Genomic DNA, 15,820 nt, shown 5'->3' with positions numbered 1-15,820 from the left:
ACTATAGTGTTCTGGGCTGCGGTGTCTACCACCCCCTGGGTGTCAGTCCCTTGAAACGTCACAGGTATCAGGTAAGAGGTCCCGTCATCCAGCGCCTTAATCGTGATTATTGGCCATCCAGTTTCCTCATCCACCTCTCCCCCCTTTTCTAAAAGTGGGACGCTATCGGTCTGGGCACCCGCATGTGGCGGCCATGGCGGCAGCCCCGGAGTGTCTAATCCTGAATTACTGTGGGCTACACACACCGTGCTCTCTTGGCTCCGGCTGGCGCCGCTAGTGTCTGGTGGCCAGGGAGGCAGACCCTTAACCTTATCTGTAACCTTCTGGGGACGAGCCACCGGGTCTATGTGCTCGTCCCCTGGCCGTTTAACGGTTTGTCAGCAAAGGACACTGACTTGGCTACCGGTGAATTGCTTTTCAACTTTGGACAGGCAGCCTTGAAGTGGTCGGTGTCCCCACAGTTGAAACAACCTTGTGATTTCCCTGGGCTGGGCGTACGGGAGCGTGATTTTGTACTCCCCAGCCTCCTCATTGCAGTGGTTAGCTCCTGCACTGAATGTACCAGCTGTGATACTTCCGACTTGACGCACTTCACCTCCTTGTACAATGTTCCAATCTCAGTCTCCATGAGCGAAACTCTCTTGGCTAAATCTGTCACCACCTGTGCGTTCTTCTTAATATCCCCCTCACACCTGTGGGAGGTTCGGACCTCCCTTGGTGGCTCTTCAGACTCCTCCACTGACATTGTCCGCAACTCCCGACGGGGTTTACTGTAAGGCACCACCTGGGAGTTATGTTGATAGTGCCTCACTGCCTCTATTGCGTCCTCCAATGAGGTAGGTTTGAGGTTATATATCAAGTTCCCTGCCTCTCGGTTCTCGCATCCCATGCAGAACCTTGTTATAGTCTCTTGTTCCACAAAGTCTTCTGGAAGACCTGGGAACGCTCGGGACGAAGTAGCTACTAGTCTCTCTGCCCAAGCTTCCAGTGACTCACCGGGCTCCTGTTTCAGGGATTGAAATCTCAATCTTGCTGATAGTGGAGGCTCAACTATGCCAAATCTCTTCTGTAGCTTTTCCATCATCTGCCCATAGGACAAGTAGGGGTCCCTCAGCTGACATGTGGTGAAGAAAGCACTTGCCTCCCCCCGCACACAGAAGCACAGTTGAAAAAGCTTGTCTTCTTCTGACCATCCTTCTCTTTCTGCCAACTTGTCAAACTTCAGCCTGAACGGCGCCCAAGCCTCCTTCCCGTCATAGCTCAGTGCTGAAGAGGCTATCCGGGATCCCCCTTGATCTGCCGGGCGGGGCCCCTGGTTCCGCCGTCCTCTAGGGGTGCCCGGGTACATGTCGTCCTGGTGGTGCTGTATTGCACCCTGACGGGGCTCCTGTCTCCTATGTCGCCGGCCCTGTCCCCCCATAAAGGGTTCTGCCGTGCCATCCTGGCCCTCTTCCTGCTCTGCCAGTCCGAGCCCTGAATCCCGGTGAGGCAGGCTGACTCTACACCCCAGTGCCTCACCCGGGGGTACATAGCACGCTGACTTTTTAGCATTCCGCTCCTTAATCATGTCAGTTACTGAGCCCATACCCATGCACTGAATATTGGTGTCTACCTTCTCTGCTCGGGCTCTCGGGCGAACATCCATACCCCTAGCCTCCTCTTGTGATAGTCTCGGCTTTGCTGCATTCCCCACTTGGGGCAGGGTGGGAGTTATGGGTTCTGATTTGAACCCCCAGGTCGCCCTTGACTTCCGACTCGGTCTATCCATCCCTTCCTCCCGGGGTCTATCAAAATCGCTCCCCCTGTATGGGCCATCCCTGCACTCCTCTTCTGGGTAACCTGCCGATTGACAGTCCCTAAAGGTCCTTACAGACTGGTCCTCTGACCTATGCTGTAAGAGGGACATGGCTGACATCATGTCCTCCTTGTCGGCTGACCACCTCTTGTCCATGTTCTTCAAGACATGTATCATCTTGTCATACTTCCGTTCAGTCTCCAGCATCTGAGAGGCTGTCTCCTCACTTCTGCGATCTAGGCCTTGCATGGTGTTCATCATTTTGGCGAACACCACCGCCAATCCCTCGGGTGTTCCTTGCCTCCGCCCCGGGGGACTGCCCCCGGCGCACTCCTCCCCACCGGACAAATGGCCCTGATAGTCGGCGTCATCACCCTCACCATCAGCCTCTTGGGAAAGCCCAGCTATGTCCCCTGTCTCTGACCCGTCGGCCTCTCCGCCAGACGCAACATTCATAGGGTGTGGGGTTCGCCTATGGTCATTGGGCTGAAAGTCCAATACTGCCCATATGTCACTCTCCCCTCGGAATTCCTCCATAGCAAACACATCTTCCCTAGTCACATTATATCCTTGCTCTCTTATATCTGATAAACGACCTATTTGTCTTTCAGACAGCCCTTTGTTTCTCATGTCTGCAGGCATGTCAAAGTTCACCCTTATCTTCCGGCAAAACATGGTTATTGTTAAATGAAATCACAAGGGTATATCACTGCTAAAACTAATAGATAGTTATACTCTCTCCCGGAGCGAAGGGAAAGAGCAATTAGGCAAACTACTCCCCTTAATTCTAAAGAGGCGATTGTTAACACACTACAAGCAGTGTTAATATATAAGAGCGTAAGTAAGCGTGAAGCATACAAATACTGCCACACGAGTTGTGCAATTAGGATGTAAATGTCTTCCAACAGTTTCTACCACAATGCAATCCGCTGAAAGTGCACCGCACACCACTGTCTACAAGCAGCCAAGCAAACGAAATGCACTTACCCCGGTCGCTTGTGCATTCAATCCGGTTCCTAGAATGTCACATCCAATCCGAATAGAATCCGACGCACATAAATCCACAAATGAAAAATATGTCCGGCGGTTTACCGTCCTTTACACACAAAGTTCACACGTAATTTGTCCATGTTCAATGTCAACACACTCTCTCCGGAAGAATATGGCGGCACTTCCTCCCGCACATGCGCAGTAAGAGGCACGAGACAGCACAGTGCGCAGAAATAGCAATTTCCAATTTAATCGTAATTTTTCACTATAAGCCACCCCGAAAGCTATGTACCTCTAATAAATTGGTAGATAACTAGCCCCTGACAGAGAGAAAAGGTCGGTTAGCGCTGTTTCCCTATCGCTGCTCCCAGCCACTTGGTTGGGAGACCAATAGGTCTCCCCCCTCCCGTCCACGTGCCCCCCCACGTGGGTAGCTAGCTAAGCGATAAAATCTCCACTTAAAGGAAATTTCCCACAAAATGTAACCTAATCCTCTCCGCCAACAGTCCGGAGATAATGAAAAACCACCTTTGGTCGCAATAAAAAGGCTAAACTTGCCGAATTACGCCAACAAGGCGTTAGACCATGTGACCTCCCAAGCGCGGGAAAACCGAGACTTGGGCGGCGATGGTCCGATGGGCGAAAAAAGTTATTTCTCGCCCAGTTTCGGTGTTCACAGCGCCACTGTAGTGATTTCCTACTTCACTATCGGTTTATGCACCTAGTAGAGTCGGTCGCAGACGCCACCGGGCGAATATGCCTACTAAACTGAGGGAAATGATTCAACCTGCCAGATAGTCAACATACTCACGGTAATGGCTTCCACGAACTCTGGCTGGTGATCGGCAATCTCCGGCTCCTTCCGCCTTGGGTCATGACCTTGGGGCTTCCGGCGTACGGCTCCGATCACCACAGAAGCAGTGACGCTTGTCATCGGAAGATGCGCTTTCTTTGTCGTGGATAGACGTGTAAGCATTTTCAGACAACAAACTGTGTAATTATGTCTAGTAACAAGTCACACTTGCGAGCTTTAGATCACAGCTTACATGGAATGTCTCGAGTTTGGGGTGTAACGGATGATTTCATTTCGTACACGTGAAGCACTGAAACCGAATGCGGGTGAAATAGTGTTTGTTTTTAAATAGAACTAGTCGTCGCCATGGCACTCGAACGAATGTATGACGTTAAATCAAGTCAGTATGCGACAAAACTACACCCGGTCACAGGCAATGAGTCACGCTAGTTTCGCTTTCGCTGGGGAATCCCGTAACATTCGGCATTGCTCGGTTCTCTCCCTTGTGGTAGAATATGAAAGCCGACTTGTCGTAAGAGGCGACTAACAGGATCGGGTGGTTAGACTCGTAGACTTGGTTGACAGAAGTCAGGGGTTCCCATTTGCGCAGATCGATGCTCATGCTGTTGATGACTGGATCGTCTGTTCCTTGATTATTTACAGATCGCCGCCATATAGCTGGAATATCACAGAGTGCGGCGTAGAACTAAATTCACTTGTTGTGGTGATTGCACGTGCGCTTCCAACAATCTTAGGAAGTGTAATTGTAAGTTGCTACGAGTTTCAAAACAACAATATATTTGTATGTAACTAATCAACTGTCATCTTTAAAATTTAGCCAATATTTCACAACTGTGGGAATATTTTAGTCTGCCATTTGTTTGGTCATTCATATATTTTACAGCGAAATCTTTTACATTTCCACTTGAGCTATGACAGCAAGGTTATAGGAATGTTCAATTTGAGAAATATTTCATTTCATTTTTGAGTTTCTGCTGTGGGATTTAATATGGCTGTGTTTGGGGGCAGATGTGTTATAGATTTTATTTGCATATTCAATAAAACAAATACCATTTGTGTTTATTACACCCTTTTCAGAAATGGAATTGTAAATACGAAGTGAACATCTTGTAATAATTACGTCAGAATATGTCTTTAACAAATATGTTTTAAGTTTTATCAAGGAGGTGTAATTCTTTAAAATAAATAAGCGGAAAAAAACCAGCAAAAGAATGTATACTCCCATGAAAGGTTTGGACTCACTTAAAGCACTCACTATATGTATATGTTATGCACGTATATATGGTTACATCGAAAATCAATTTCTCCACTGACTTTGGGGAACCAGCTGCAAATCTTATGCAGATGAATTGTACGAGAATAATGCATCAAATTGCTGAAAACATATGCAGGTATCGTACATGTGACCAGCTGCGTTTTGGTGTAGTTTTTTGTTAAAAGTTCGGCCATTTTCTCGGAGTATCATCATCTATTGAACTCATGTCAGTAATCTTTTTGTTTTACAATACATCAGTTTATGTTTAAACAGTACTTTTAAACAAAAATCTAATTTAGAACAGTTTACTGTAGTAGGTGGCTACAGTTACGCTAGTGAATCTAAACTTGGGTAGTATATGAGTACTTTAAGAACCATTGGAATCACACTGGAATAGAGTTATCGTTCCTGTTTGAAGTGGTTCTGATGACATTCTTCTAGAAGGGCACGAGTCGCTATTGGACTGGTCCCGTAATAACAGTTAGTAACACAGGAAAAGATGGTTGAAAACATTTGCGACAAACTCGTGCTATTTCCTGACAAGTCGAATACCGAGGTTACGTAAAACGGCGAGTGGTGACGAATGTCGCGGGTAAAGACATATTTACCATTTAGTTTTATGAAACACTAACCTCTTACATATCCCACGTATACATGCGTGTCAAATAAACTGACGAACAAAACAAAGTACACAGGTTGTGTTTCTTCCAAGATATAGATAACAAAACCTTTTGATGATATGGAAAATCTATGTTGAAGCACACTGCAATAGACGTGTTTTATCAGCAACATGACATTGTAGCTATAAATAGCGACGTAGTGATGACCTCTGCACACGGTACGTACGATGCAGGAAGGTCAAGGCCATTCCACGCAGCGGTCGGTTGGCTCATATATCAACAGCACGAACTCGTCTGATCAAAGTCTGATCACTGTAAATCGGTTCACGCGATGACAATGATGTGGGAACTGACGACGTCATCGTCAACATCCGGTTGCGTATGTGAACAACCCGCGAGTACCGACGCTCCTGGTGTGTTGTGACTCTGGGACGTCCACATGGATTGATTACATGTCTCGCCTGTCATATTAAAACGGTTCCGAATTAGGGTTTGTCTTGCGCAACCCAGTGTCCTTGCAATATGGCTCTTGGAAGTACCCATTTTTGAAATTCTCGTTGCGCCGACTCAGTATTGGAATTTTCTCGTGCGAATTTTGTCAAGTTATTCTTCAGTCTTCACGACCAACATGTTTCATACCCTCTGTACGAATGTGGCCCTTACATGGGACAGTATTCACAATTTTGCAAAACTTCTTGCTGAACACGTGCACATGTTTAGGTGGCATTTTGATTTTAAAAAATTATGAGTTAGAAGGTATATTTCGATTGCAGCAATAATTACACCTGCGTACTTTCAGTTTAGCATAATCGTTTTTGTGGGGTTTATTTGTTTTGTTTTGTTTGTTTTTTCACAGGATAAAGTCAAACAATATATCTTGAGGGCCATTCGTATGGATCTACTGGGAAACAAAGGTAAGTTAGATCAGCGGACAGAACACGTTTACGAGAAGCTGCCGGTACACAACAATGAGCAAAGCTGTTTGGTTTGTGAAAGGTAGAGCTGATGTTGGCTAGTGTACATAGAGTACATGACGATGAAATTGATTCCGCGCGGAGCTGCACACGCCTTGCTCTTAAGACTTCACATGGTCAGTGTCGGTAATACCCGATACTTGATCGAGGACAACCCGGGTCTCCTTTGCTTATAATGGCAAGCGCCAGTGCGCGGCACTCTTACATGCTAATTCGGGTATTTTTGAGGGAGTGTTTTCTCTTTGCCTGCGCGTATTGTTTATAGATTAAAATTACTGGACTGTACTGATCCTAAAAACTATGTACTGATCCTAAAAACTACGGTTGTAGTCTGTAGTAGTAATGTAAGTATGTCATCACTTCTTGCTAAACTGTAAAGTGTATCACATTTTGTTTATTGCATATAGTACCCCCAAATATGCGAATATGGATCATTTTGAAACAGGTGACATTTTTAATTTCACTAATATTGCATGTAACATGATGTGTAACACAATATGGCATGTAGCATGATGTGTAACAGAATATTGCATGTAACATGATGTGTGTACACAATACTGCATGCAACATGATGTGTATTACAATATTGCATGTAGCATGATATGTGTACACAATATTGCATAATTCAAATACACCCAGATAATTATCAAATAGGATGAAATTAGTAAATACACACGCGTTAAACGTCACACCAGGAAATGAATATTATTGTGCATTATGCAGTATGCATTATGCATCAATAGAAGCAATTGTATAATTTGTTTCACATGACTTAATAATCCCAGCAAATGAGAGTGAGTGTGTGGGTTTAGTTTTACGCCACACTCAGCAATATTCCAGCAGTATGGCGACGGTCTGTGAATAATCGAGTCTGGACCAGACAATCCGGTGATCAGAATCATGAGCATCGATGTGCGCAATTGGGAACCGATGACATGTGTCAACCAAGCCAGCGAGCCTGACTCACCCGATCCCGTTAGTCGCCTCTTACGACAACCATAGTCGCCTTTTGTGGCAAACATGGGTTGCTGAAGGCCTATTCTACCCCGGAACCTTCACGGGTCCCAGCAAATGATAAACGGCATTACCACAAACAAGTGGTGTGGTGGTACAAGTAATAAGATCACCTTGAGTCTAGTATGGTCAGCTACATGGTAGTGGATATATGTTCCTGTATGTTCTAACGTGACTGCGGGCAGTATTTATGGTTACAGACCAATCTTTCCTGCAGCATCTGTTGCACATGTAAGGCTGCGCAACAGAGAGACAATGATCAGTCGTCTGATTTGCGAGCGAAGCCAGCAAAAGTTGGCAACGTACTCGTACTCGCTTCGGTTCGGAAACATACTTTTCATGTCAAAATAAGATATCGCCAAGATCAAAGGGACACACCCCATTTCCTCATTGGGTTGTGCTCTCAGATTTCTAACCCCATAATAATAATTAGTCACGTGAAGTATATTTTATCCTTTATTTTTTGAGCGCCACCTGTGATACATAAGATCGGTCGTCGCCTCCATTCTTTTGCAAGCTTCGCTTGGATATAAGAAGACTGATAATTTTCTCTCCGTTGCGCAACCCAATTTGCGCTACAATTTGCCAGTGTTTCAGTGGACAGACCAATTTCATTTTTGATTTCTCTCTAAACTTGTAACCACTGCATACTAAACTCAACCCTGGATTTGGGAACAATGTGAACGCATGCCTTTGCCATAGTAGAGTGACTTATCGTAAATTAAATTGCCGATTGATAACTCCCATTCTTCATGTCACATTAGATTACTTTTAATGACTAAGTTGTCTAACCATTATGAACTGTGTTCAGTGTGGTCGGTTAGTGAGTAGGTTGACTATAGTTGTGCAGGCACTAGTCTCGTAACGCTAATCCGCCTAAGGTGCAGGCAAGAAGAGAATACACCTTTTTCAGGTCGGTGTGTAACTTATACCTGTTGTAACTTAGCAACTGTTGTAATACATAACATCATGGCCAGGTGAACTTAACAGACTCATTAGAATTAGGAAATAAATAGAAAAGCTGGTCGCCTAGAAGTAAGAAAATAAATAGAAAAGTTCGTCACCATACAGCTATTTACAACTGGAAATGTGAAGTGAGATAGAGCGAGTCCAAGAATGTACGATAAATCAGATATGGAGAAAATGCCCAACAAAATCGTAAGAACAGTGTCAGGAGCTCTAAACGAATATCATTCGATTGTTGTGTGATTATCTATGAAGCTAAAACAAACAAACGAACAGACCTTGTTCCGTCTAATTCATATAGGCATGTTTGACAGATTGCACAGATCACTAATCAAATATCAAAATGGAGCCACATTCGTGACTGAATCGGGATATTTAATCCTGAAAATAATGACGTAGTTTAAAGATACCATCAAGGAGGCGTCAAGTGATAAATTTAGGTTTGACATAAATGCGGAAATTAATTTTACCACATGGTTGTAGTAATTGGAGCAATAAATAACGGCTTGTTACACAAACTGAGGAACGTGTGTGCTAATGCTGAAACGTCTGAATAGAAAGTGCATAGAAATTAAAAACCCATTTCTCGTGTCCCCAGCATGAAATTGTTGGAATATTGCCAAAAGCGGCGTAAAATTATTTTCACTCTCTCACTCGTTCCATTCCCACAGAAGTGGAAGATCCATACTGGTCAGTTCTATATACTAGTAAACATTGCAGACAGTTTGTTTTCTTCCTCAAAGCACAGGGAAATGGAATTTGGAGATGCATCGGGGTCCATCAATGTTGATTTAATAATGAGACTGCATCACCATTTGCACGTCCTTGTGGCAGTAATCGTTCTTGTCAGATAATTGGTTTATGACGTAAATTTTGCACGTGTACGATTTTCATTTAAAAACGACTAGAACCAAACACTAACAACTGTGTGATGCAAATGCAAATGACAAATGAGAGCCGTCAAAATCAAGAATGACTCCCGGCACGTGTATGGGGCTACCGCGTTTTGCACGTGCATGCCATGCGTTGTGTTTAGGAGTGGTGACAACGAGAAACGGTGGCGCGTTCATGAGCTGTCTTTCCTTGAAAACAGTTATAAATTATAGATACATTTCATTTTAGAACATCTAAAATATCTGACGGATCTACAACGAACCAGCGCGGTGGTCAGGTAAAAATTTGAGATGTTCCATATATGTGAGTAAATTCTTGGTGTCTGGTCTGGTTAAATTCATTTTTGACTGGTAACACTTTGAAGTTACCAGCCCTGATGTCTGGCTGGGTTTTGGGCTCATTTCATACACTGCTTTCTCTTAAGAAAACAAATCAACAATATCAACAGCCTAATTGTAATTACTCCCATTTTGTAGAAAAACCCACATCAAACACAAAGATTACTGGTCCCCGCACCAGTAATCTCCTGACTGTGTTTATCACTGTCTTAATATGGATGTGTCGCATTAGCTACATCGACCTCAGAAATGGTTGGCTGGGGTTTTTTGTTTTTGTTTTTGTTTTTGTTTTTTTTTTGGGGGGGGGGGTTTGTTGTTTTTTTGTTGTTTTTTTTGTGTTGGTTTTTGGGGGGTTTTTTTCAAATTTTGAATTGTTTTGTTGTTTTTGGTTTGTTTCTTGTTTTTCGTTTTGTTTGTTTTTGTGGGGTTTGTTGTTGTTGTTAAACGCCGCACTCAACAATATTTTAACTATATGGCGGCGGTCTGTAAATAATCGAGTCTGGGGCAGACAGTCCAAATGATCAACAACATGAGCATCGATCTACACAATTGGGATACCGTCAGAAATGAGTAACAGTAAGGTGACTGAGTAAGTAAATAATTGAGTAAGTCGATTGAGTAAGTTAATGGCTTAGTAAGTAAGTCGACTGAGAAAGTCACTCAATGGAGTAAGTAAATGATTAAGTTGATTGAATGAGTAAGCTGATCTTATCATATCATGGCACCCGATGATAATACATTGCTGATGTATGAAATTAAACATGAACATGTATTTTATATTTTTTCGCTATTTGTTGTCTTCTTGGCTATTCTCGGGGCGGTGGGGTAGTCGGTATAGTGGTTAAACCATTCGCTTGTCACGCCGACGACCCGGGTTCGATTCCCGAGATGGTCACAGTGTGTGAAGCCCAATTCTGTTGTCCCCCTTTGTGAAATTGCTGGAATAGTGCTCAAACTCACTCACTCTGTCTGTTCAGCGTCCAATCAGCTGTGTCAGACGCCAATAGACGGAGTTATTTCTCGAACATAGACAATTGTAGAATACGAGGCAGCGGGTATTGACGGCACTGACGAAAATGCACCTGTAAAATAACTCGCTCTCTATATATACATGTCTTATTTCAGGATTAGCGTGTATTCCTCTGGTGTGATTGTTCAATATGGCGTCGGCAGACTTGAGTGCTAATACTGATCAGGACTCCATCGCCACATCCCAGTCAGATTGTAAGGAGTATGACGCCTTCATCAGCTACAACAGCGCTGATGAGGATTTTGCTAATGATCTGGTGAAGCATCTCGAGTCTCCGGTCATCGGTTTGAAGTGCGTGAACCACAAAAGGGACTTTCACCCTGGCCGTACTATCGTGGGAAATATCAACGAATTCCTTGAAAACTCCTCGAAATATGTGCTAATCATGTCCCCCGACTTTGTACGCAGTGATTGGTGTCAGTGGGAGACTGAAATAATGGTGTCAATGTCGGTGGAGGAGAAGAGATGCATTATCCCTGTACTGCTGAAACCATGCAAGATCCCCAAAACACTGAGTACATTGACATACGTTGACGTCTGTCATTCGGACAAATGGAGGGAGCGGCTTGTGAATTCCATCAAAAGAACAGGTAAGTGTGCGGACCGACCCTTTTCATTGTCATCACGGGGCGGCATCGTGGCCTAGTGGTTAAAGCGTTCGCTCGTCACGCCAACGACCCCGGTTGGGCTCAATGTGTGAAGCCCATTTCTAGCGTCACCCACCGTGATATTGCTGGAATATTGCTAAAAAGACGTAACACATACCTGTCATAAATATGTGTTAGTAGCAGCGTTCATTGTATGATCCCGATTCAGCCGATGGTAACACTACGTGTTTTCTGAAGTGTTGAGTGTAATCTGATCTTTGAGTGACACCCGCCAGAAATACTTGTAAAGGCAAATAACTGTACAGATACAAAAACATTTGGTACATGTCAAAAGAGGTATTTGCACTTTTCATACTTTATTTCTCTTTTGCGATACATTTCAAAGATGTTAAAAGGGGCAGTAAATTCCAGACAGCTATCTTCTCACATACCACAAAATATAGGTAAAGGTATCACCACGAAATATTTCTGTCATCTGTAGGGTAGCCTAGTAGTTAAAGCGTTCGCTCGTCACGATGAAGACCAGGGTTCGATTCCCCACATGGGTACAATTTATAAAACCAATTTCTATTGCCCGAAGTGATATTGTTGAAATATTGCGGAAGGCGTTGTAAATCTAAATCACTCTCTGTTTATATCTGATGTGACGTACATTGTTTTATCTGCAGCCGTGATGTTTTGTTTTTGGTTTTTTGGGGGTTGCACGTTTTGTAACAACCGCACAACAATAGTCCGTCTATATGACAGCGGTGTGTAAATAATCGATCCTGGACCATACAATCCAGTGATCAACAGCATGATCATCGATCTACGCAGACTGGATATGATGACATGATAACCAAGCCAGCGAGCCTCACTATCCGATCCAGTAAATCGAATCTTGGGATATGTATGGGCTGCTCACAGATAGTGAAGAATGTATATCCTCTCGCGTTGACATTTAATATATCTATACGAATATACAGTCTTGTCAATTATTGTTTCAGACCTAAAAGGCAAGAAACACAAGGTAAGTCTGAACATTTGTCAAAAGAAAAAGAAAACCGAACTGATGCCTACTTATCCTTGTTTGCCAGTAAATGGTAAATAGAAATACTCAAAATTTATGCAAGATACTGGTATTATGATTCCCATTCAACCTCTTATTCCTATTCTCGAAATGCCTAAACTCACTAACCAAACTGTTACAGACCCTTCAGATGAAAGACATACAAAAAGCGGCAGAAAAGGAAGATGAATACAAGAACTGTGTCCAAAGGTATAACCAAAACCGAGAGATATTCGACCTGGAGAAAAAGGCTCTTGAAAGAAAAATCAGGAATGCATATGATACAGTGTCTAAACAGATATTGGATGCTTTAGAGCTTCAAAAACTTCAAAAGCTAGATGAGATTCTGAGACTGAGGGACAAACGTCTGACGTCTCTCGTCCAGAGGATGAATGCAGCAGACGGCATTTTAAAGTTGATGAATGGTTTAAACGAAGACGACCAATGCATCAGTAAACTTGATAAACTTCAAGATGAGTATGACTTGCAGGAACAGAAACTAAAACAACTGACTTACGTCGAGTTTGTAGTAAGTGACAGTCTGATGGACACGCTAACTGAGCAGATATCGAAGTTTGATGTGGGACATCTCAGAGAGACTGACACCACACTTCTCGATTCCTCGGATGACCTGAGCAACACAATGAAAGGTTTGATATTAGATATCTAACACTGAAGCTAGAGTTTTACTGTGACATACGTTGTAGGGTAAGACAGAGTGGGCTTCTCGGGTGAGTGAGTCGGTACCTTTCAATGCCGCATTTAGCACAATTCCAGCGATATCACGACTGGGGACACCAGATATGTGCTTCACACGTTGTAGGGGATCGAACCCAGGTGTAACGAGCGAACGCTTAAACCACCAGGCTACCTTGGTTTCACCTTGACTCCCGATACACGGATACCTGATGAAGGGGCAAGAAGTAGCCCAGAAACGGCGTGTTGCAAAAATTAAAGAAGTTGTAAATCCATACCATTTGTTGTCATGGATACAGATGGTAGCTTCATGTTTTCATATTTGTTTTCACAGATATACGCCCTTCCTTTGACACACTGTCTGGAATGGCAAGACTCGATCTAGGGGAAGATATCGGACGTAAGTATTTGCATGAGTACAACATGTCTATACGCCTGCGTGCGCTCATGCGTGTGTGTTTATAGTACGTTTGGCTCAAAAGCGGATCGATGAATTACAATATAACTCGAAAACTAATGAACTTTAAACATTCAGTGAAACGTTGATCAGAATCAAACCATCATGCCAACTCAGTGAGTTTTTGCAGAGTGTTTGTCCTAATACTAAAAATGTTGTTTAACGAACTATCATTAAAATACTGATACACTTCACTATTTGTTACGAGGGAGGTGTGCAGAGAAGCATGTGCACAAGTGCCGATGACTGGTAAGCTGAGCTGGGCCTTCTCCATGTTTTCTCGCACACCTGGCTGGCCGTTTCTCTGCACTCCTCCCTCGTAACAAACAGTGAACTATGTTAATATTTTAATGATAGATTGTTAAACAACGCTTTTTTTCACTTTTTCGACAAAAGATCTTCAAAAACCTCACAGCGTTGGTATGATGTTTTGATTCTGATCTGAGTTTTACAGAGTATTTTTTTGTTTATTAGTTTTCAAGTTACATTGTAATCCAGTCTGCTATCACAGATATACGCTAATGTGGAGATATGCTCTGTCATAGATAAATACGCTAATGTGGAGATATTCTCTGTCATAGATATATACGCTAGTGTGGAGATATGCTCTGTCATAGATATACGCTAATGTGAAGATATACGCTATCATAAATGTATCTGCTAATGTTGAGATATGCGCTATCATAGATGTATCTGCTAATGTTGAGATATGCTCTGTCATAGATATATACGCTATGTGGAGACATGCGCTATCATAGATGTATCTGCTAATGTGGAGATATGCTCTGTCATAGATATATACGCTAATGTGGAGATATGCGCTGTCATCGATATATCTGCTAATGTGGAGATATGCGCTATCATAGATATTTGAGCTTAGGTGGAAATGTGCGCTATCATAGATATATGCACTAATATGGAGATGTGCGCTATCATAGATATATGCACCAATGTTGAGATATCCACTGCCATGGATATATGCACTAATGTGGAGATATGCGCTATCATAGATATTTGTGCTAATGTGAAGATAAGCGCTATCATGCATATTTGCACTAATGTGGAGATATGCGCTATCATAGATATTTCCACTGACGTTGAGATATGCGCTATCATGGATATATGCACTAATGTGGAGATATGCGCAATCATAGATATCTGTGCTAATGTGAAGATATGCGCTATCATAGATATATGCACTAATGTGGAAATATGCGCTATCATAAATATATGTGCTTAGGTGGAAATGTGCGCTATCATAGATAGATGCACTAATATGGAGATATGCACTATCATAGATATGTGCGCTAATTTTCATGTTTGCACAATCAGGTCCCGACATGAAGTTTGACGAGGAGACGGTGCACATATGTCGAGCCATCCTACACGACGGAAGCCTATTAAACCGCGAACCGTCGGGACCGGTCACCAACTCCGACAAGAGACTCAAAAAGTTTTTTGGAGCCGTAGCAACGCCGGCATTGACGACAGGTGGAGTGTACTACTGGGAGAGCAAGGTGGACGTCGATCTGAAGAAAGAACTGAGCAGCAGGAACTTTCTGTTTGCTGTCGCTCTATCCACAAATGGCGTGTTTGACGAACCTCAGGTTGGACATCGACTCCCCACTGTTGTCTCTGTAGCTGCACGTGCATGTGAACGACATGAAGCGGTGTGTCTTTATGTAAACAAGTACGGGTGTCTTGTATATCATGAAATCCTAACACTGAACCAGTCTGGGAACTGGTTGCCTATTGAACTGGGATTCCTCCTGGACACAATCAGACAGAGACTGGCAATTTATGACGTGACGAAAAAGGGGGAGATAACCTGCGTAGACGAGATCGGGGACGTCGAAGAGTTCACTCCCCAGTTCGGTGTGTATGCAGGCCATGCTGGTTCAGTGCGGTTGTCATTGACAAGAGGTCAGAATACCTCGTTATCGATGGGAAAACAATAACTAGAGGCCGCAAGAGTTGTATGATCCCCAGGTAGTTTAAATTGATAATGCAGTGTACCGCTGAGATTGACATCCAATGATCGAGGGACAAATACAAGCACCTTCAGCATGTACTAGTTGCGTGGATATCTCCTGAAATGGTTCTGAGCATTAGAATAGCGAATCCGTATAAAAAAATATTGGTTGTACATTTTATTCAAATTGTCTGAAACCCATTGTATCAGTTACGTATTTTTGTAAAATTATAGAAAAGTTGCTGAATATATGTACGCTTGGTAAAGAATATAATAAAGACACTTTAATGCTGCTACTCAAAAACAGATATATAATGTCGTGCTGGCATTGAACCTGAGTCAACCATCA

At 43.2% G+C, this 15,820-nt stretch overlaps 2 protein-coding genes across 4 annotated transcripts in view; one reads left to right on the top strand and one right to left on the bottom strand.

Annotated features, from left to right (window-relative positions):
* The window catches only part of LOC137260665 (uncharacterized), a 13,839-nt gene extending 10,120 nt beyond the window's left edge, over positions 1–3,719 (bottom strand). The window contains exon 1 of the mRNA XM_067798263.1: positions 3,597–3,719. Within this exon, the coding sequence (XP_067654364.1) occupies positions 3,597–3,719 (123 nt within the window). The remainder of the gene's footprint in view (positions 1–3,596) is intronic.
* Positions 3,650–15,820, top strand: LOC137261442 (uncharacterized). Of its 3 annotated transcripts, XM_067799189.1 has the most exons (8): positions 3,650–3,753; positions 4,242–4,344; positions 6,331–6,388; positions 10,786–11,280; positions 12,285–12,307; positions 12,489–12,996; positions 13,377–13,442; positions 14,832–15,777. In XM_067799189.1, the coding sequence occupies exons 4-8, from the start codon at positions 10,821–10,823 to the stop codon at positions 15,455–15,457; spliced, it is 1,683 nt and encodes a 560-aa protein (XP_067655290.1). In that variant the 5' UTR covers positions 3,650–3,753; positions 4,242–4,344; positions 6,331–6,388; positions 10,786–10,820; the 3' UTR covers positions 15,458–15,777. The 3 variants fall into 3 exon arrangements, with proteins under 3 accessions (XP_067655290.1, XP_067655291.1, XP_067655292.1); XM_067799190.1 differs by lacking the exon at positions 4,242–4,344 and having other exon boundaries at positions 3,662–3,753; positions 14,832–15,820; XM_067799191.1 differs by lacking the exons at positions 3,650–3,753; positions 4,242–4,344; positions 6,331–6,388 and adding an exon at positions 9,457–9,599.

Source organism: Haliotis asinina, chromosome 14, assembly GCF_037392515.1.
Source record: "Haliotis asinina isolate JCU_RB_2024 chromosome 14, JCU_Hal_asi_v2, whole genome shotgun sequence".
Lineage (NCBI taxonomy): Eukaryota > Metazoa > Mollusca > Gastropoda > Lepetellida > Haliotidae > Haliotis > Haliotis asinina.
Note: the sequence above shows the minus strand (reverse complement) of the source record. Positions and strands in the feature narration are given on the sequence as shown.

What these genes read in the sequence shown, in the direction of transcription:
- LOC137261442 (XM_067799190.1), top strand. Translation starts at nt 10,821, where the DNA reads ATGGCGTCGGCAGACTTGAGTGCTAATACTGATCAGGACTCCATCGCC. An exon ending in GAATTCCATCAAAAGAACAG is followed by an intron (nt 11,281 to 12,284) that starts GTAAGTGTGCGG and finishes TTATTGTTTCAG; the next exon opens with ACCTAAAAGGCAAGAAACAC. An exon ending in CCTGAGCAACACAATGAAAG is followed by an intron (nt 12,997 to 13,376) that starts GTTTGATATTAG and finishes TTGTTTTCACAG; the next exon opens with ATATACGCCCTTCCTTTGAC.